Source organism: Acomys russatus, chromosome X (assembly GCF_903995435.1).
Source record: "Acomys russatus chromosome X, mAcoRus1.1, whole genome shotgun sequence".
Taxonomy (NCBI): domain Eukaryota; kingdom Metazoa; phylum Chordata; class Mammalia; order Rodentia; family Muridae; genus Acomys; species Acomys russatus.
Genome location: NC_067169.1, coordinates 117,291,561 through 117,313,042, shown reverse-complemented (window position 1 = coordinate 117,313,042; position 21,482 = coordinate 117,291,561). Strand labels below are relative to the sequence as shown.

The following is a 21,482-nucleotide window of genomic DNA, read 5'->3' as shown; positions in this document are numbered from 1 at the left end:
GTATTCAATTCAAAAGGCAGAAAGTGCCAATAACCCAGCCACCCACATCATATTGCTTTGTCCAAGAGATAGGCCTTACTTAACAGGTAGAATTGTTGGGCTGATGGTCTTTCCTATCTCTGAACTTCAGCTGCTGTTCTCCTTCATGTTTCCCCTCCCCCCGCTACACTTCTACATATTTATTTGAGTCTTTATATAGTACCTTTACTGAAAAATATATTTACCCAAACTCTTAAGCTTTAGTTAAAATAATCAATCAGTATGCTGCTAGATAACACTTTGGGTAAATATAAATTCTTTTTAGAAATTATTTTTGAATAGATAAGCTATATTCTTTTAAAGTGGCTTCAGTAACTCTGCTTTTCCTCATCTCCGAACATGTATGTGACAGTTGATTAAAGAGAGTAAATTATCCGTGCACACATGGACGTCAGAGAAGAACATGGACCTCTTGCTTTATCACTTATTATCTTGCTTATTTGAAGCAGGATCTCTTATTAAGCCTGGAGTTAGGGTGACGGTGACAGTCAACAAGCACCAGTCACTTTCCTGTCTCTCCCACTAGATAGAGCAGTTTCAGAATACACAGTACATGTTTAACTATCTTTTGATGTGCCGCCACAATTTATTCAAGAGAAGGCATATAGTAGACACACAATAAGTATTTGTTGCATGCATACCATCAGTTCAAGGCTTAGATGAGACTACTAAAAGCTACTGTACTGAGATGTTGAAGAGGTATAATGAATGATTTATGGGTCTTTACGTGACTATGCCTTTAACTTGGTAATAACCTAATCTGGCTCATTCAAGGTCAGTTTTAAATGTCATATTTTGACAGATGATTTGAATAAATCATTAATCAATTGAGGATTGATTCTTCTACCCACTTTCTCCCCAGAGTAGCACTTAGATCTGATGTGCAGTGTATCTTATATTACTGATGTATCATGTTATGTCTTTCTGGTGTTTTGGCTAGCACCAAGGAGATGATTTCAAGTTGAGTTTCTCTCATAAATCCTGGAAACATTTCTCATTTAGTTATCGGTGAGGTATGTGGTGTCTAAGAAATAACTCCACTCATGTATTCCTTTTGCCTTCCAAGGCACATTATCTTGATGATGCTTCAGTAAGTATTTCCACACCCAAAGATACACTTAGAGAATGCGTGCTTTATAGTCCTCTTAATTTGGGTTTGAAATTTCCAAATAGCTGCTCTATCACCTTTTGCTCTTGAATTGAATGTGAAACCTCTCCAGTGTCCATCTTGTGTATTTCTTGGAAGATTTGTCTCCCATACTATAAACCCGACAGTATTCACATGAACTATTAAATAAGTATGAGAAGGAAGGTACAGTCATGTGAAAGAGTGATGAATTTCATTTTTTCCCAGTTTACACAGAGCTTATCATCTGAAGGTCAAAAGACATAGAATTTAGCAACTCACATAACTCTAAGTATTTCCCTAAATGTAAGAATCCCTTTCTTTAAATAAAAATGATCTACTGAGAAATTGAAAACTCATCAAATGAAAAGCCTCCTTTCTGTAATTCTGCCTAACAGCCTTCCTTGGGGCCATAAACATGTTATGCTTTTGCTGACTGAGCTGGGAGAGAACCTTGGGGAACCAATAAATGGCAGATTAGTTGTCAGTAGCCTAACATTTTAGAACATTGTTTTACCACCAGTGAAAGGCCAAACCTGACTAAAATAGGAGCTAATAGTAGAAAGGTGTTTTTATACATAATCATTCCATGACTTAGTACTCTTTTTCCTTTCCCTTATACCTGTAAAATTTATAGCATATGTGAAAGCACAACTTACATTTTATAGCAGCATTGACTTGCAGTTTTGCTGAACTAGCCTGAGATCTAAATCGCCACATTAATTTTATTGGGAATTATTCTTTTAGGTTGGGAGAGGATCAATTAAACAGAACTTTCCACAGAACAGTAACTTTTTGTGACTATATTCAGAATCTTTCAAGCCCTATACCAAATTATTCTCTTTTGCAAAATGAGATGTAACTCACACAACAAAAATTCACCCACATGATCTCCAGTGCCCTCAATTTCACCACTTCCTCTTGGTGGGGAGGCCTGGTGACACACAGAGGAAGGGGAAGCAGGCTACCGGGATGAGACCTGATGGGTTGTGATCATATGATGGGAGAGGAGGTCCCCTTCTGTCACAGACCTAGGGGAGAGCAATAGGGTGAAAGAGGGAGGGAGGGTGAATGGGAAGATACAAGTGAGGAGATAACAGTTCAGATGTAATCTGAATAAATTATTAAAAAAAGAAAGTGTGAAATCAATTGCATTCCACTATATCTAAAGTTGAACAAGCACTGCCACTATCTAACTCAGCATGTTTTTTCCATTACAGAATGGTTGTCCTACTCATTCATTTCCTCCTTCCTCTGCTGTCAGCCATGAAAAACAGTAATCTCTTTGTCTTTACAGACTTGCCAATTCTGGGTATTTCTAAACAGAATCATACAATATATTGCCTTAGTACCAGCTCCTTTCACTTAATACCAAGCTTTCAGGGTCTGCGTATATTCTAGTATTTAATGATTCTACATGCTTCTTTTTAAATTTTAGACATCATTTATTTTATGCATGTATATGTTCTTGTAGAAATTATGGTTTCCATTACATTGTGTGCATGTATCATGTGCTTTTCTTAGAACCATGCCCATTGCTCAGTCCAGTCTTATTCCAACCTCTTCCTAGCCCCTTCTCTTTTCCAAAAAGTCCCCCTTCAACTTTCATGCACCCCAAAGATTAAATGTGAGAGAAAACATTTGATATTTGTCTTTCCAAGTTTGACACATTTTTGTTGACACAATGATAAACAGCAGTTCATCTATATTCCTTTAAATGATATAGTTGAATAAAACTCAGTTGCATATATACATGGCATATAATTTATTCATTCAACTGCTGGTATATACCAAGGATGTTCCATATGTATATTTTGTATGCTGCCTCAATAAACAAGAATATACAAGTATCACTATGATGTGCTGATTTTGATTATTTCAAGTATATAATCAGGAATGGTATTTCCATTTACCTTGTGACTAAGAATGTTGAACATTTTATTATTGCCCATGTCTACTTCTTTTGAGAACTATTTGTTCAAATGTTTCACAGATTTATTGATTGGATGATTTTTAAATGTGTATCACAGTTTCAAATATTCCTTTGATAATTTTATACATGCATATAATGCAAACTGATTACTCTCAACCTTCACCCTCTATGAACCCATAGATACTCCTGTCTACCACTCTTCCCCTGCAAATTTCTTTCTCACATCTATGTTTATTTGTTTTGGTTTGTGTTCCACTGAGCTTTATAAAATCTGCCTGTGAGACCATGAGTTTGGAGCCTGGTGGACTCAGCACTGGATAGACAACTGAAAACAATGGTTCTCCTCTCTCAGAATCTATCAAGAGACAATAGTCCCACAGTAAGTGGTAGGACCCCATTAGCCCTTATCTATTCCGTGGCTGTTCAGGCCCCATGCAAGAAACCAGTTACTGAGAGTTCAGGATTACAGTGGTTGTGCCTGCAGGATGACATTTTATCGGCTTTATCTTATTTTTGAGCTCTTATACTCTTCCTATACTGCTTTCTACAATGTTCCCTTAGCATTGGATGGGATGTTATGTATATTATATGATACATATGTATATACATGTATATACATATATAGAGAGAGACACACATGCGTGTATGTGTGCGTATGTGTGTGTGTCTGAATATAACTTTATACATATAAGAAATCTTTAAATATATTCATAATTATTTTTGAGAAGTTATTATCTAACCTTATTGCCTTGGGAATCAAACATCCCTGCAATTTTTTTTCCTCTGGAAATATGAAACAAATATTATTTGCTGATCCAGTAAATGCTGGACTAGAAGGCTAGCTTATATGTTGGAGATACAATATGCATTGTACTGCAACAATGGCTTGTTGACAGTTAAGATACAATTAAGAAACAGTTATTGAATGTGTTCATTTAGTCAGCCTCAGGCTTGGCAAGCCTCTTAATGTGCTATTCCTGTCTTAGTGACAAGCTTCCCAAAATTTTGGTTGTATAACTGAGATCCAGATTCTAAATAGAACAGTATAGTTAATGTAGTTATCTTCATGTATTGGAATGAAGTTCTCTGAGCCTTATATTTTAACCTGTTTTGCACTGGTATTCATTCTTTCAGTTTTTTTACGTGACCCTCATTTAAATACTGGTCCTACCTAAATTTAGGCTGTATGCTTCCTCATTTATGTACATAGTGGTTGTTATTTAATCACTGAACATTCAGTAAGCATGCTGGGGGTAGGTGGAGCCATGTAGGTCAGTTTTAGAGCACTGGCCTTGCAAACATTAGGCCCCACATTTTATTACTACCTTGGCAAAACATGCTAACTACTTATTTTATGTCTGGAACCATGCATCTTATAAGAATTCATCTGTGAACGACAGTGACATAACTTCAGCCTAGGAGGGCTTAGTGCATGTATCAAGTAATTACGATGAGATATATCCATTGTTTTGATGTCAGCTGTGGAACTAATCTAGGAGGTCCTAAAAAAACATTCGTTAAATAAGACATGCATAAGTTAGTTGAAGACTAAGGACTAATGGAATTTACTAGACAAAAGAGGACTAACAGGATGTATGGATACTGTGCTATATATGCATGTAAAATTTTTGATAGTGAAACAAAATATTTTAAGAAATTTTTCAGCACTTGTCCAGCTTAAATTTCAGCAAAGTAGAACAGCTAAAAGTTCTTCCCTACCAGAAAGCATGTATGTCTCAGAGGACATACAAGTAAGGGGATAACAATCATGATGTAATATGAATAAATTATAATAAATACAAAATAAACAAAAACTTAAACAACAAACAACAACAAAGGTACAAGGTCCTGGCTCACACTCTGCCCCCAATTATGTCTTGCTGCTTTGTCACCCTGTGCTTTGCTGATAACAATGGAAGAAGAAATCATCGCTCTCATTGACAATGGCTCCGGCATGTGCAAAGCTGGCTTTGCTGGTGATGACTCTCCCATGGCCATTTTTTCTAACATCATTGTTTTCCCAGGGCACCATGATAAGCCTCTGCCAGAAAGGTTCATACATGGGTGATGAGCACAAGAGCAAAAGAAGCATTCTGACCCTAAAGTATTTTATCGAGCACAGCATTGTCGCCAACTGGGATGACATGGAGAAGATCTTGTGCCTACTGTCTACAATGAGCTGTGGATGGCAGCTGCTTCTGACTTAGGGCCCTCTGAACCCCAAAGCTAACAGACAGAAGATGATGCAGATAATGTTTGAAGCCTTCAATACCCCAGTCGTGTACATGGCTATTTAGGCAGTGCTGTCCTTGTATGCATCTGGGCGCACCATTGTTATTGTCATGGACTCCGGTAAGGGGGGTCACACATACAGTGCCCTTCTCCATGCCATCTTGTATCTGGACCTGGCTGGCCTGGACCTGACAGACTAACTCATGAAGATCCTGACTTAGTGGGGCTACAGCTTTACCACCAAGGCTGAGTGGGAAATTGTGTGTGACATTAAAGAGAAGGTGCGCTATGTGGCCCTGGAATTTGAACAAGAAATGGCTACTGCTGCATCCTCCTCCTCCTTGGAGAAGAGTTATGAGTTGCCTGATGCGCAGGTGATCACCATAGGCAATGAGCGATTCCAGTGTCCCAAGGCACTCTTCTAGCCTTCCTTCTTGGACATGGAGTCATGTGGCATCCATGAGACTACACTCAACTCCATAATGAAGTGTGATGTGGACATCTGCAAGGACCCGTATGCTGACACAGTGCTACCTGGTGGTACTACCATGTATCCAGACATTGCTGACAGGATGCAGAAGATCACAGCCCTAGAAAGCAGCACAATGAAGATTAAGGTCATTGCTCCTCCTCTGTGCATGTACTCAGTCTGGATTGGCAGCTTCATCCTGGCCTCCCTGTCCACCTTCAAGCAGATGTGGGTCAACAAGCAGGAGTATAAGCCAGGCCCCTTTATTGTCCTCTGCAAATGCTTCTAGATGGACTGAAAAGGTGCCAGGCATCTGCTGCATGAACTGATTCTGAAGTATCAATTTGCTTTACCCTAATCAACTGAGAATGCCTCCCCTTTGGCCATATTTACTCAAGGTTTTGCACAGTTTGCTCTGTTCACTTTTTTTGGATACTGTTAAAACAGCTTTAAAAGATTTTGCAATGATAGGGATTTGGTTCTAAAAATGTGTTTAGCACCTATGCATTCCCTGATCTGTATATAACACTGAACAAAGTAACAAATATTTTGCAAAAAGTTTCAATAGAAATTGAAGACAGGAAAGAAGAATCAGGATAATGGTAGAATTTGGGATTTTACTAAGTAAGGTAAAAATTATGATTTGAATTTAAAATGTCCCAATAGGCTCAGGATTGGAACACTTCTCAACTGGTGACACTGTTCTGGGAGATGCTGGAAACTTTGGGAAGTGGAGCCTGCTAGAAAGAGGTAGGTTACTGGAGATTTGCTGTTTAACTCTGTACCTCATCTTCTTTTCCTTTATCTGATTCATGGCTGCCATGATGCACTAAGATAGCTGCCTCCTACCATCATGATTTTTCATTTAACATGCCTAAAAGGAATAGTGCCACTAGACAGAGGAGAGAAACCTTAGAGAACATAGGCACAGATTAACCTTTCTTTCCTTAAGCTAGTTTTTCAAATAATTTGTGATAGCAATGGCAAACTGAGTGATACAATAAGTTTTCATTGAAAAGTTTCCACTCTGCGTGAATGAGGCAAATGAGGGTGATATGCTAACAGATTTCCTTTTTCTTTCTCTTCTGTGATGCAGCATTCATTTACCCCAACCTTCAGACTTCCTCTTCTTTTTCCTTTTTTGACTCAGATTTTATGTACAATCCAAGAAATGAATTAATGATTACTCCAAGGGTGTACTACTCAGGAACTAGGCTCCTGTCTTGTTAGCCATTTTCATGTTATTTAAGATAATATTGATGTGTGTATTGGGGCTGAAGATATTCTAAACTTAGTGGAATATTTTTTAAATCTTTAAATAACTTTTAAAAACATCTTTATCTTTCAATTAGTCAGATTTTATACAGGATGTAAGGTTCTTCTGATTGAATATTATCATCTGAAGCTTCTTTGGGCCTAAGGTGTCTTCATAAGGACATTTCTTTTTTTTACAAAAAAAGACTTTTAAAATTCTCTGACACTTTCTTTTTACCTTAATAGCTATGTATTTTCTCTTATTGTGTTACTTATCAATGTTTTAAAAAGTAGATCAAGTGTCCTACTAAAAGAATGTAAAAAGAAACGATATAGAAACCATGCCTAGAGGGTTAAAAAGAAAAGAGAAAACACAGATAATTCAAGAGGTAATGGTGAAACACTAGTATAGAAAAAATTGCTATTGTAACATAGTTGAGAGATGTCATCTTTCAATTTGTTGACTGTTTTTGTAGGGCTTGACTTGTATTCCTTATATCACATATCTAAGATTTTTCAAATAACATTGCAACTGATGGTTGCAGCTCATCTAGTGACAATGTGACCTTTGAGAACTGAAGTTGTACTTTGATGGATCCTATACCTGAAGGTCATGATCAATCACAAGAAATGTTCAAAACATTAAGTTTTAATTCAAGACTCACCATCAAATTTCTCTTTTCTTGACTTTGCCTCCTTAACCTTCTTTTCCCTTTAATTTAACAAGGGCCCATAAATGACCCTAGTCCTCTGCAGTTTAGGATATATTTATTATAATTCAAATAATTTTATTTTTTGTGTTTACCTCACTTTTTGATTCATTTTATAGCTGTTTATTTAGTTTTAAGCTAAAAAATTAGTTCATATGTTTTCAATATTACTTCATTTATAGTACCTTTTAACTTTCTAACTCTTTTTGAACTTTTAACTTTCTAAATTATCCTACATGCACAGTTAATTATAAGATTTGAGTTTTAGAAAATTTTCATCTTTTTTTCCTTCTACTTTGTATTTATCAAAGTGATCATTAATCTCTAAGTGGTAAAGTTCTGGGGTTATCTTTGTGGGTTTTTTAATTTCTATTTTTGTTGCATAGCTCACATGGAATGTGACTTTTATCATTTTCAAATATGAGACCCTAATTAATTCTTACATTTTTTACTCATTTTTTCAGCACATGGGAGGGCATGGTGTTAGATATGTTTATAGTATATATTTGTTTTTTTAAATTTTATTAATTTATTCATATTACATCTCAATTGTTAGCCCTTCCCCTGTTTCCTCCCATTCTTCCCTCCCTCCCACTTCCCCCCTTCTCCCCTCCCCTATGTCTGTGATTGAGGGAGACCTCCTCCCCCTATATATGCTCTTAGAATATCGAGTCTCTTCTTGGTAACTTGCTATCCTTCCTCTGAGTGCCGCCAGGCCTCCCCATCCAGGGGACGTGGTCAGAAAAGAGGCACCAGAGTTTGTGTGAGAGTCAGATCTCACTCTCCACTCAACGGTGGAGAATATCATGTTCGTCGGCTAGGTCTTGGTAGGGGTTCGAAGCTTACTGCCTATATTCTCCTTGGCTGGTGCCTTAGTTTGAGGAGGACCCCAGGACCCAGATGTGCCTGTCATAAAGTTCTTCTTGTAGGTTTCCAGGACCCTGTGGGTCCTACTATTTCCCCATTCTTCCATGCAACTCTCGCCTAAAGTCTCAATAGGATGTCCTCTCTTCTGACCCACTTTCTTGGTAAGTAAAGTCCCTCAGTAGAAGAATGGACTAAGAAACTGTGGTACATTTACACTATGGAATATTACTCAGCTATTAAAAACAAGAAATTCCAGAAATTTGTGGACAAATGGATTGATCTAGAAATTATCATAATGAGTGAGCTTACCCAGAAGCAAAAAGAGACAAACGGTATATACTCACTTATATCAAAACACTAGTCCAAGGGATACGTACCATGAAAAACTTTACTTACCAAGAATGTAGTATATATTTGTAAATGTGAGAGTGTCAGTAACATTATTCCAAATCCCATGCCAGGAGTTTTATTTAGGCACGGTCTCTTCATACTCCTACCCCTACCATGATCTCAGAATATTTTGATAGATTTTCTTTGTCTTTCTAGAACATTGTATTGAATGCATTTCATTATAATACTATTTGTTATACAAAATTAAACTAGTTTCACTAACCTTTGTAGATTATAGCTTTTATCACCACAAAAATTTACTTACTAATATGTTTTAATTTTTCAGTTATTTTTATTGAATATAAATAGAAGTTGCTTTATTATTTTTATCATTTGAGAATGTCATATATGCATCAACTCCTATCAGACACTTCCAATTTATCCTCTTTCCAACTTCTTGCTCTTGTTTTCTTAACTCACTGTTATATAGATGTTTCTTCTGAGATTGAAACATCATATCTCCCAAGACAGAAGCTAAGCAACTGAAAATAGTTACAGAAACTCCCTGAAACTGACTGCAATGGCTAGACCTCTCCCACCCTATGACAATATTCACAAAGACTGTTGACAATCTATCTCTCTATCTCCTGTAAACAAAGCTGCAAAAAAGACTGTAACCTGACCCGCTGCTTTGAAGAAGCAGAAACCAGACTAGCTACCTAAGAGAGGTTAGAGCAAGTGAGTTACTTTGAAAGGAAACTGTCTAACCTGTTGAGGTGCCTGCAGGCTGCACAGTGTGCTCCAGGTTCCCAGGTTTTCTGATCTGTCAGATAATGCTGGTGTGAACTCTGGAAATCTGGCTGTCTTTGAGTCAGCTCTGCTCCTATAACTAATACCTTACCCATACTCTTTTTTTCTTTTAAAAATATTTTTCTGTGTAATTTATATTATTACATATATATGCAATAAACTACCTATAGCAAGAAGAACCATGAAACAATCAGGCATTATATAAACATTACATTCTTTGTGTTTTGGCTATTTGTATTTGGCAATCTTAAAGAAAGCATCTTTCCTATCTTGGTTCATCTAAAATTCTCAATGTAAATCAATATCTATCATATGTCATCTTTATCAACTTACCTGGAGAGCTTGAAGCAGATAACTGGATTGAGACATGATTGAATATTTTGTTTTCTTAACAAAAGAGTTACAGTTACTGATTTACTTTAACATGGATACAAATATACAGTGCTCCAAATTAAAAAGATACATAACTTATGCAGTTAAATACAATTTATTTTTCTTCCTTAGTCTCTCTCTGCCACTGTGTTCCCTTCTTTATAGACAGATATAACTGACAAGGTCTTATATATCTTCTATGAGATTTATTCCTTAACATCAATTTTCCTATTCTGCTTTTAAATTTAATTATTTTCCTATTCACTTAGTAGTTCTATTAATATATTAAATGTATTCCTTTTGGTGGTAAGAAAACCAAATATTTTTTGTTTTCCATTAAATGGCTTTCCTGTAAATGGAATATTTTCACTTATATACTTCAGTTTATCACTTTTTTTTTTCAATGCTCTGGATAGGGTCCAGAGCCTTGTCAATGCTAGGCAAGTACTCTATCACAAGTCCTTAAGAACAAATCTTTAAAAACTAAAAGAATTTCAGTTCTGTGTAGTAGCATGCAGGTTTATATCTAATTATCTACTATTATATGAAATTTAAATTAATCTATTTTCCTTTCTCTCAAATTCATTTTCATCTATTCCCATTTCTATCAATGTCTTAATAAACTTATCACTTTTATACTATTAAATATTTTCCAATTCTTGCCCACCTTTTAGAAGTAGATTGAATCTTAGTTCTATGATCTAAATATTTTCAATTTGAATATGCTTATTCAGTTTGGAGAGTCTTTTGAAGCCCTTTAAATGATTTCTCAAGTTAGCATACTAAGGAATGGATTTTATCATTGCATTCTAATAGACACATGCCATTATACATTGTTCAAATTCATTTTCCCTTACAAAAGGCTTTTATTAGTTAATAGAATCATTATCCCCATTCATTTAGATATAAGTTTAAAACACGACTCAATTTTCAGTACAACTTCTTGTAATTTGTTCAGTAGATAATTTTCTGATTTAATTTTCATTTAGCTAAAGTGTTTTATTGAATGAGTTCAGAGAAACCGACTTTTATCACTTGTAAGTTTTAAATTCATTCATCCCTTTTCTCCATTTTTCCTCTTAAGAATATGGGTAATACGGGTTTCATCAATAAAATTTCTTTATTGTCAGTAAATGGTAGAGGATTCTGTGTTGTATTCTAGTTTCTACAACTGAACTTGAAATTCTTGGTGCTATATTCTGTCATTACTTGACAAAAATCTTGTTCTAGCCTTATTGAAAAATTTAAGAGTATTTAAAACTCCCCAGAAATACCTTCTCAGACATGCTCAGATGTATGTCTTCTAAGTGATCCTGAATCTGGCAAACCCTTGGAGCTTTTAGCAGGCAGGTTACTTTTCCCATTGTCTTTTAATATTTTTATTAATTTATCCACTTTACATCCTGTCTTATCCCACTTCCTCTTCTCCTCCTAGTCACACCCTCTCCCTTTTCCCCTTACCCGCTTCTCTATTCATCAGAGAAGGGGAGCTCCACCTATCTACCCACCCCAGGTCAAGTTCTATCAGGACTAAGCATGTCAACTTCTCCTGTGACTTAGCAAGGCAGTCCTGCCAAGGGGAAGGAATCAAAAAGCAGGCAACAAAGTCCATGTCAGAAACAGTCTCCTCTCCCCTTACTATTGGACCCACAGGAAGCCTGTACTGCCTATCGGCTACATCTGTGTAGAGGGCCTACCTAGGTCCAGTCCGTGCATGGTCCGTGGTTGGTTCTTCAGAGTCAGCAAGCCCCTCTTGGTCCTGGTTAGTTGGCTCTGTTGGTTTTCTTGTGGAGTCCCTGTCACCTCTAGGTCCTTTCCTCCTCCTTCTCCTCCTCCTCTTCCTCCTCTTCTGCCTCTACTTTTCAACAATACTCCCTGTGTTTCAGTGTTCACCTGTAACTTTCAACATCTGTTTCAAACTGTTGCTGAGTGGAGCCTTTCAAAGGACATCACTGCTAGGCTCCTGTGGGCAAGCATAGCAGAGTTATCATTAATTGTGCTGCCTTTTTCCCATAGGGTGGGTCTTGGGGTGGGCCAGGCATTGGTTGGACATTCACTCAATCTCTGATCTATCTTTATGCCTGCACATCTTGTAGACAGGGTAAATTTTGGGTTGAAGTTTTTGTGTGTGGGCTGGTGTTCTCCTCCCTCCACTAGGAGTCCTATCTAATTAGAGAGTATCCTCTTCAGTCTCCATGGTACCTGCTGTTAGCAGTCTCAGCTGTAGTGCCCCTCATATCCTCCCAGAGGCCTACTCTGACTTAGATCTCCAGCTTGTCACAGAGATGCTCCTGCCCACAGTTTCTCTTTTCTCTGCAGGTCTTCTGTCTTCCACTCTCCCTCTCCCAGGTCTGATCTCGATCCTCAATTCTCTCTGCTCTCCCTCTCTTACATTTATCCCTCTCTTCAATCACTACCACTGTCTGTTATATTTCCCCTTTTGAGTGAGATTTAAGCATCTTCCATTGAGTCCTTCTTGTTTTTCTAAATTTTATTTTATTAATTTATTCAGATTATATCTCAATTGTTATCCTATCACTTGTATCCTCCCATTCCTCCCTCCCCTTTCACCCTATTCCCCTTCCCTAGGTTTATGACTGAGGGGGACCTCCTCCTCCACTATATGGTCATAGGCTATCAAGTCTCATCTTGGTAACCTTATTACTCTTTCTCTGAGTGCCACCAGGCCTCCCCACCACAGGGAAGTGGTCAAATATGGGGCACCAGAGTTCATGTCAGAGTCAGTCCCCATTCTCCATACAACTGTGGAGAATGTTCTGTCCATTGGCTAGATCAGAGTAGGGGTTCAATGTTTACTTCTTGTATTATCCTTGGTTAGTGCAGTAGTTTGAGCAGAACCCCTTGGGCCCAAATCTACGCATCATGATGTTCTTCTTGTAGGTTTCTAGGACCCCCTGGATCTTTCTATTTCCCCATTCTCCTATATTTCTCTTACCTAGAGTCACAGTAGGATGTCCTCACATCTATTCCAATCTCCAGGTAAGAGAAGACTTTCATGGAACATGCCGTATGGGCTAGTGTCCAATTATAAGTGAGTCTTTCTGCTTCTGGGTTAACTCACTCAGTATGATCATTTCTAGTTCCATCCATTTGTCCACAAATTTCTGGATTTCCTTGTTTTTAATAGCTGAGTAGTGTTCCATGGTGTAAATGTACCACAGTTTCTTTATCCATTCTTCAACTGAGGGACATTTAGGTTGTTTCCAGTGTCTGGTTATTATGAATAAGGCTGTTATGAACATGGTTGAGCATATGTCCTTGTATGGTGGAGCATCTTCTGGGTATATTCCAAGGAGTAGAATAGCTGGGTCTTAAGAAAACCCTATTCCCAGTTTTCTGAGAAAGCACCAGATAGATTTCCAAAGTGGTTGTACAAGTTTGCTTTCCCACCAGCAATGGAGTGGTCCCCTTTCTCCACATCCTCACTAGCATCACATATTCTTTGCATGTCTGTTCAAGAGTATTTGACCATTTATAGCTTCACTTATTTTTAATCTCTCTGTTCTGTCATGTTTGTTTATATGTATGTTTTTTCAGTATCATATTGCTTTCATTACTGTAACTTTGAAATGTATTTGGATATTAGAAAGTCCTGTTCCATGCACCAAATTAACTGAACTCTACCATTATCAATAATCCTCCCCACCAACTATGAGAATATCTTTGTCCTATGGTAAATTCTAGGTTCCAATAATTAACCTTCTTGGCAACCAATGCAGTAGAATTATTCTCCCGAGTGTTACTATTCTTTATGCCATATGGATATTTCTAAATTCTAGCATGTAATATGCATTATGTTAACTATATATCTGAATTCTGAATAACTTCTGCTTCATTTCTGCATCTCACTGAACAGTCTTTGTTCTGATCACTCCCTTAAGTTTCCCTCACATACACAGACCATTACCCTGACCCCTCTCTCTCCATATGTGTGCGCCCGAGCCTGCACTTTGAAAATTGCCTTTGTTCTTTGCTTGGGAAGCAACTATCTATCTCTAATATAGTCAATCGATATGTCTTCAAGGTGTCTGATTAATCAGGCAGACAATTCTTGGTTGGAATAACTTTCTGAGCTGTAATATACACCTGAGATCAGATGGATGCTCCAAGAGACTAGCTGCTTACCACATCTCCTGACTAAGATAGTATAAAACTGAAATGTAACAATATTTGAAAAACTGTTTTTGTAAACTATATAGAACTGCATAATTTAAGTCCAGATGAATGAAATTGTCTTGAATGTTAATGTGTATGTGTGACTGAGTGGTTATTCTTTGCCGAGTTTGTTTGTTACATGTAGTTTGTCATACAAATCATTATACCAGTGTTACTGCACTACCCTTTGCCTCTTTTAAACTTCATGAGTTAATTTTGATGTTAGTTCATCCAGAAACCTGCCATCTTTACAATGTAGATGCTTGTATCTTTTGTAGTTATTTAAACTAGTAGTTGACATAAATTTTGTGGAGTTTTTCATGTATCTTTATTATGTCCTCTGTTTTGTTGTATATTTGTTTAGAGTAGAGAACTTACTAACCCTTTTTGCAGTTCCTCAAGTTGATATGTGATAAGTGCTTAAGTAACCAAGTTTAAGCAAGTAAGATGATACTATGACACACTGTCATAGTACCAAAATACGTGATAGGTTTTGCTAATGCTGACTGCTTTATTAGGAAAATAACATGTGTAAAAATTTACCTTTCACTTGATTTCTATATAGGTTAATGTAGTAGGAGAGTAGGGAAGGGAGCAAGGCATTAAGATTACCACATGAGAGAAGCCAGTTGGCAAAGGAAAACTAGACACCTCTTCCTAGCCAAGTTGCCAAGTAGAGTATGTGCAGAAAAAGCATGCAGTATGCAAATATGAGAGAAGCAATATGGGCAAATGATCCATAAGAAATTAGAATCCTCCTGCCTTGGGCTACTGAGCTTCTGAATTTTCTCCCAGCTCTGGCACACTTCACTTCTTGGAAGCTTTCTCTTTATTAATAAACTGTCTCTGCTTCTATCATTATTCACTGTTCTTGATCCAGTTTCTTAGTCTGCACAAGAACCTGACAACATGACTGGGCACCATTCCAGCTCTCACATTTGTATATAATGTCATATATGTTATCAGTACATGCATATACTTAATGTGTAAAATTATGACTTTGAGCATAGTTCTAGCGGTTGGAGTTAATATCATTGAGGAACAGAAATAATGACAGTAGAGAGTACAGAAAAATGATAGCTAACTTGTACTTGGTTTACAGAAAGAGTTTTTTTACCATCTCAAAGTTTTGTTTGTCGATATGCTGTCTGAAAACAAGGCCAGGATACTCAATGGAACACAGGTAGGTGGAGACCTAGATGAGACCCTTTGCACGTATGATTGGTATGTAAATGTTGAGGCTGATTCTTCTTTGTATTTCTTTTTTAATTTCAAGAGGTGATTATGAGCAGCACAGACAAAAGAAAAGAAGGTCGTATTGGGGGAGGGGATGAAGAAAGAAGAGAGAAGAGGAATCATTCCCTATATTTTATCATTCTATTTTATTGTACACACTTATCTCAGAGTGTTCATTGTCTTTTTGTGTCATATGTGATCAAAACAACATAAATATTAAGGTTGTGACTAAAATTAGAAATCTTGAGTGCAGGCATAAAGTGGACCTAGCTTTTCTTTTGAATTTGTGGAGTTAAGTAAAACCAGTATCATTGAAAAAACAGTAATGAAAGAAAACACAGTAATTTGTTTCACTGAATGTGTCACTAGAGATTACTGTTATATTTATGTTTAAATGGCATTTGAAAGTGAAAAAGAAAACAATGTTCTCCAAATAGCATAGAAAAATTAATCTATGGTCAATCTGCTTCTGAATATTGGCAGTTCTAGTAATGAGTGTTGAAATGGACTAATTTGGGGCTTGTTTAAAATCTTTCATAAAATTCAATGTGAAACTGGTTTCACTTTTAAAATAAGCCTGTTTTGTTAGTCTGGTAGGCTGGAATTTAAGGATCATTGTTATTTTCTTGCATCAGTGGAGAAGGACCTTTGGGGGCTCTGTCCATTTCTACTACTTTCTTCAAATAATATTGTAGCACTTGTGTTAAAAAGATACTTTTTTCTCCTATTGCAGAAGAGTGACATTACGTTTAGCATTCTAGTATGAGGATTCAACTTCCTTTTTTTAAAAATTATTTTCTTTTTAAAAAATTTTATTAACTTATTCATATTACATCTCAATGGTTATCCCTTCCATCCTAGGAATTGGCTCTGCTTTGGAACTGACTCTGTCATATCAATTTGAAATTACCCTCTGGCTTTTTTTCCCTCAGCTACCGCCAAGGTGCTTCCAAGGAAGCTAAGATCATGTTGGAGTGAGCCCCTCACTTCATCTGGCAACTAGCACCGTGCGGGCAGTTCACAACATGGCATCCTCCGAGCTCGCCTGCATCTACTCCGCCCTTATTCTTCACGATGACAAGGTGAAGGTCATTCAGGATAAGATCAATGCCCTCATTAAAGCAGCCCGGGTCAACGTTGAACCTTTCTGGCCTGGCTTGTTCACAAATGCCCTGGCCAATGTTAACATTGGGAGCCTCATCTGCAATGTAGGGGCTGGTGGGCCAGCTCCAGCAGCCGGGGCTGCACCAACAGGAGGTCCTGGGCCAGCCACCGCTGCTGCCCCAGCTGAGGAGAAGAGAGTGGAAGCAAAGAAGGAAGAATCTGAGGAGTCTGATGATGACATGGGCTTTGGTCTTTTTGACTAAACCTCTTGTTAACATGCTCAATTAAAAGCTGAACCTGTTTAAACAAAAAGATATTACCCTCTGATCAGAGACAGCCTTATCACATAGCTAAGAAATGATTTTAAGACTGAAATAATTTATTTTAAGGAGGAGTCTAAGGAGCATAGCCATCATCTGACAGCATCATAGTTTGATGAGAAGATAGAACATTGTACCCAACACTGCTATTAGTAAGAATGTAAATTCAAGAATGGTGGGATGCTTTTTTATTCCTCACTAACTATTGTCTTCTATGTGGTTTGGAGAAATGCTATCTAGAAGTTAAAGTTGGAAACCATGAAATTATTATGTTGTTACACCAAACTGATTTTTGCAAAGATCTGAAATATTAATAGAAACAGTTATTTGAAGACATTTTATTGAAATAAATGATTATATTTTTTGTATAGGATTGTGATATCTAAAAATGGAGTGTGCTCACTTTTCTGGATATTTTTGTATTTTATAAGGTATAAGAAGTCCTCTATCGGAATATTTGAGCAGTGGCTATGGAGGTTGAAAACAAAATTTAAGCTTATACATCAGACACTTCTAGAAGAATCCTATCTTAATTTTGTACCTATTTCAAGGTGACTTGTTTCAAGTTTGTTTATTTGGAGACACAATTATTTTAACAAATCAGGCATTCAATTAATTCTATGAGTGTTGTAGGAATCACTAATGGGCCAGTGTTTTCTCACAGTGCACTTTACAATGATGACCTTAGTCTTATTTTGAAAGCATAAATCTATGTGATGCTATTTCCTAGGAACAGTATAAAAGATCAATAAATCATCAATATTTTAATTTTCTTAAATATTTTCCCAAATAATGATGTATTGTATACAGAATAAAAAACATGGCTTTCTGTCCTCTTCTAGAGAACTGCAGCTGTGTTTAGCAGCATGTATGGGGAAGAAAATTAGAGTTAATGCAAATATGCTTTTTAATTAATGAGAAGGGCTCTAGGACTTACTTATTCAAATCCACTTTCTTAGAACTTGGCTTTTGAAGCTTGGAACAGAATTTTGAAAAGCCAGGTCCTTTTTGTCTGATACATGGCAATTTCTGCATAAATATTTGTTGAACAAAGTTGTTGGGACAACTTTGGCTGGCTATTTGTGGTTATTACCCAAATTAAACATTTCACTTGTATTTGTACCACTCCCATTTAACAGATGAATAAACTGAAACAAAATTACATCATTTCCCAGATGAGAATCGGGGCAGTGTCTGTCTGACTTCATAACTGGTCATCTCTTAGTATACTGATTTCTTAGATGGATGGATGGATGAATGAATAGATTCATATTAGATAAACCTGTGGTTTCAAAGCCTCCTAGTTATTTTTTGAATCATTACTCATGCATTCAAGTCTGTGCATGAACTAATGCCAGAATAAAACACCCGAACATTTCAACACAATTTTCTTTAAAAATACATCAAAATATAGTTGTCAATGAAATATTTTGCATTTGTCACAAATCTCACCCCTCTCTGAAGAGCTACTGGCAACTGATGGAGAGGGAGAGTCAGTTTTTTTTTAGGATGTGTTTGCTAAGACGCTACCCATGCTTTAGAAGATGGTCCCATATTCATAGGCAACACTTACAGGACTCAGTGCATTAAAAAAATTAGAGCACATGAAATTGGGATGAAAAGTGTTTGGATAAATGAATAGTTGGGGGATTAGAGAGGGGGAAATACAGTGGATTTGAGCAAAACACATTATATGCATGTATGGAATTTTATATAATAGTGAGACTTGTAAGATTTTTTTTAAATTTAAATGGGTGATGCACATCTTTAATTCGTTTTTGCAGGGACATAATTCTAAAATTATGGGGAACAGCAGTATTTCAAGACCCAGTCAGTATTCAAATGCTTCTCCTTTTCCTGGAATTGTTTAGGAACTGGTCAGTTTTAGGAATTCTTCCATTTGCTGATTTTTTTTCATGCACTCCAGTTGCAGTGGAGAGAAATTATCCCAGTACTTGCTCTTGAAGCCTCAATTCCTATAAAAGTATCAACTGATACTTTGCTGGAAAGTGGCCACTGGTCCAGTGTTAATTTAATGATCTTTGAACCTAGTTACCAGTTCCTGGTCTTGTTAATGTCAGAGGACATGGGCCAGAAAATTAAATGCTGGGTCCAAGGTAATGATTCTGAAAACTTGCTCATGGGCCTCTCCACATATTTCAATCAGTGATCCTCCTTGACATATTCCCACCAAATTAACTCGTAGGATGAATAAGCAGATGATTTAACATCATAGAACTTTAATCTATAATATATTTTCTTTCATGGAAGCAGCATTAGCTATCTCATTACCTTATTCTAGTTCTTAACTTTCTGCTGCTTTTTTTTGAGGTACTGTCTAAGAATCATTGTAGTTTCCCACAGACTTAGTGCTAAGTGAAAAAGTCCTCTTTGACATCTTATGCACACTTATTTTCTGGACCAAATTTCCAAACACTGATGGATTTCACCTGTATGATGTTGAGGTTGTTATAAGTACAAATCACTTACTGATATGTCTATGTTCTTGAATCTCTGACCAATAAGTTAAACAGAGACACATGGATAGTAATAGCATGGTTTATTAAATGAGAGACAGAGAGGGGAGTTTGGGTATGTGCCAGACTTGGACCCAGACATAGGCATCAGAAGTGATCAAGGCAGGATCCTTGTGCCTTTTCAAGGGCCATTTACATATTATGCATAATTTCTGTGTAGACTGTCTTTTGTTACCTGTAGCCAATATTCAAACACATTCCTAGTCTTGTCTTACTACTGCTTTCTTTAATGTGTTAATCTTGAAGCCCTCTTGTGCTCTATTATCCTACTTCCCTAGCACACTTTGCTTCCATATCTATTCTCACTGTGCTAGATTTTACTTCCATTATTTCTGTATGCTTTTTTCCTTCCTGTATGTATGCTTATATGCATGAGCAAGTGTAATAGTTTATGTCTATTTCTTCTAATCAACTGCTGGCACAGGTGTGGAATGTACAATTACACTTATAATTTGAGCTATCCTCTGCGCAATGTTATGAAACTTAATGGAAAGAAAAAGAGGTCTGTACATCTAGTAAAATAAATAAACAGTCACTACACTACCACTCCATCTTCTGCCAGGCATGATGACATGTGCTTGTAGTTCCAGCACTCAAGAGGCTGAAGCAGAAATAGCTCAAATTCCAGGCCACCCTGGATTACATAGCAAGATCCTGCCAGCAAAGGAATCAGAAACATGCTAAGAGTTGTATATTGCTGCTTATCTATGTCAAAAACTTCACTGCTTCTCTAACATTAATAACACACGACAAAGGCTTCTTGTTGTACCATTTAAAAACTAGTTGTTATTGACTTTCAAGGCTGGATTTTTGACACTGCGTTCTCTGTATTGTGCCCTTCAACAGTAGGTGAGATCTGAGGTATAATGGGTGGAGTAAGAATCTTGAAGTCCTAAAATTTGTCCAATTATTTTGTTTCAGGGGAGGGGGAAGAGTCAAGATAGGGTTTTTCTGTGTAGCGTTGGCTGTCCTGACTCACTTTGTAGACCAGGGTGGCCTTGAACTCACAGAGATCCATCTGCCTTTGCCTCTGATTACAGGAGTGTGGCACTGTGCCTGGCTTAAAGCTGTCCAATTTTGAACACAAGTTATTTATCACTATTGTTATTTATCAGTCATATGATTTTTGGTGAATTAATTGATACCACTGAGCCTGTTCACTTATGCATACATCAAAGATTTTGGGAAGAATCAAGGAGGTAATTTATGCACGCTGCAAAGCTTGGGTTTGCTTTAATGAGATACTATTGTGTCTCATGTAATAAATATTATTGAAATACATTTCTCATTTTAAATGCTACAGGATCTATGGTTGTATCTTGTCATCTCCATATCACATAAGATTCTATACTGTTTTATACTTGATAATCACCTCACAGTTTGTTAAGTTGATTTGAAATAAAATGATAGTTTAACATTCAATATCTGAGGTTTGTTAACAGCTTTTTGAAAAATATATTGTTTCCAAATGTGCATATATATTTCCAAAAACAAAGTGTGTATACAAATATAAGTTTTTAAAATCATTGAACAAAATTTAATGTAATAATTTATCTCTAGGCTATTCACTATATCACATATTTATAATCTTGGCCATTATCTTCTGATATCCAGTAGCTTTTTACTTGGAAAGTTGATTCATTCTATAGTGACCAGCTATAAAGGATGGATATTTTCGTTTCTTCTATTACCTGTTTAATTGCTTTCTGGAGGTTTATATCCTTTTATGCAATAAACTTATTTTTGCATAATCACAAATATTTATAAAAAGCATTAGAATTTATATGAAATGACTGTTATGACTAATGTTTATAAAGTTATTCATTAAAAAGCTAATTTTATGTATTTTGAATGAATAGATTAGGGTCATTCCTGTTATATTTATTTTCCTCAAAGAGGGCCATCACCACCATGTATCTGAATCACATAGCTTTATACCTTGGGTGTTTTCATCCACACTGATGAGA

At 36.7% G+C, this 21,482-nt stretch overlaps 1 protein-coding gene and 1 pseudogene across 2 annotated transcripts; both read left to right on the top strand.

Moving 5' to 3' along the window:
• Positions 1-5,010: 5,010 nt before the first annotated feature.
• LOC127185117 (actin, cytoplasmic 2-like) lies at positions 5,011-6,088 on the top strand (annotated as a pseudogene).
• Positions 6,089-16,579: 10,491 nt separating this feature from the next.
• Positions 16,580-16,953, top strand: LOC127185662 (60S acidic ribosomal protein P1-like). Of its 2 annotated transcripts, XM_051142146.1 has the most exons (2): positions 16,580-16,644; positions 16,720-16,953. In XM_051142146.1, the coding sequence occupies exons 1-2, from the start codon at positions 16,580-16,582 to the stop codon at positions 16,919-16,921; spliced, it is 267 nt and encodes an 88-aa protein (XP_050998103.1). In that variant the 3' UTR covers positions 16,922-16,953. The 2 variants fall into 2 exon arrangements, with proteins under 2 accessions (XP_050998103.1, XP_050998102.1); XM_051142145.1 differs by having other exon boundaries at positions 16,580-16,953.
• The last annotated feature ends 4,529 nt before the right edge of the window (positions 16,954-21,482 follow it).

Bases quoted from the DNA above. Each gene is read 5' to 3' on its own strand.
- LOC127185662 (XM_051142145.1), top strand. From the start codon at position 16,580: ATGGCATCCTCCGAGCTCGCCTGCATCTACTCCGCCCTTATTCTTCAC.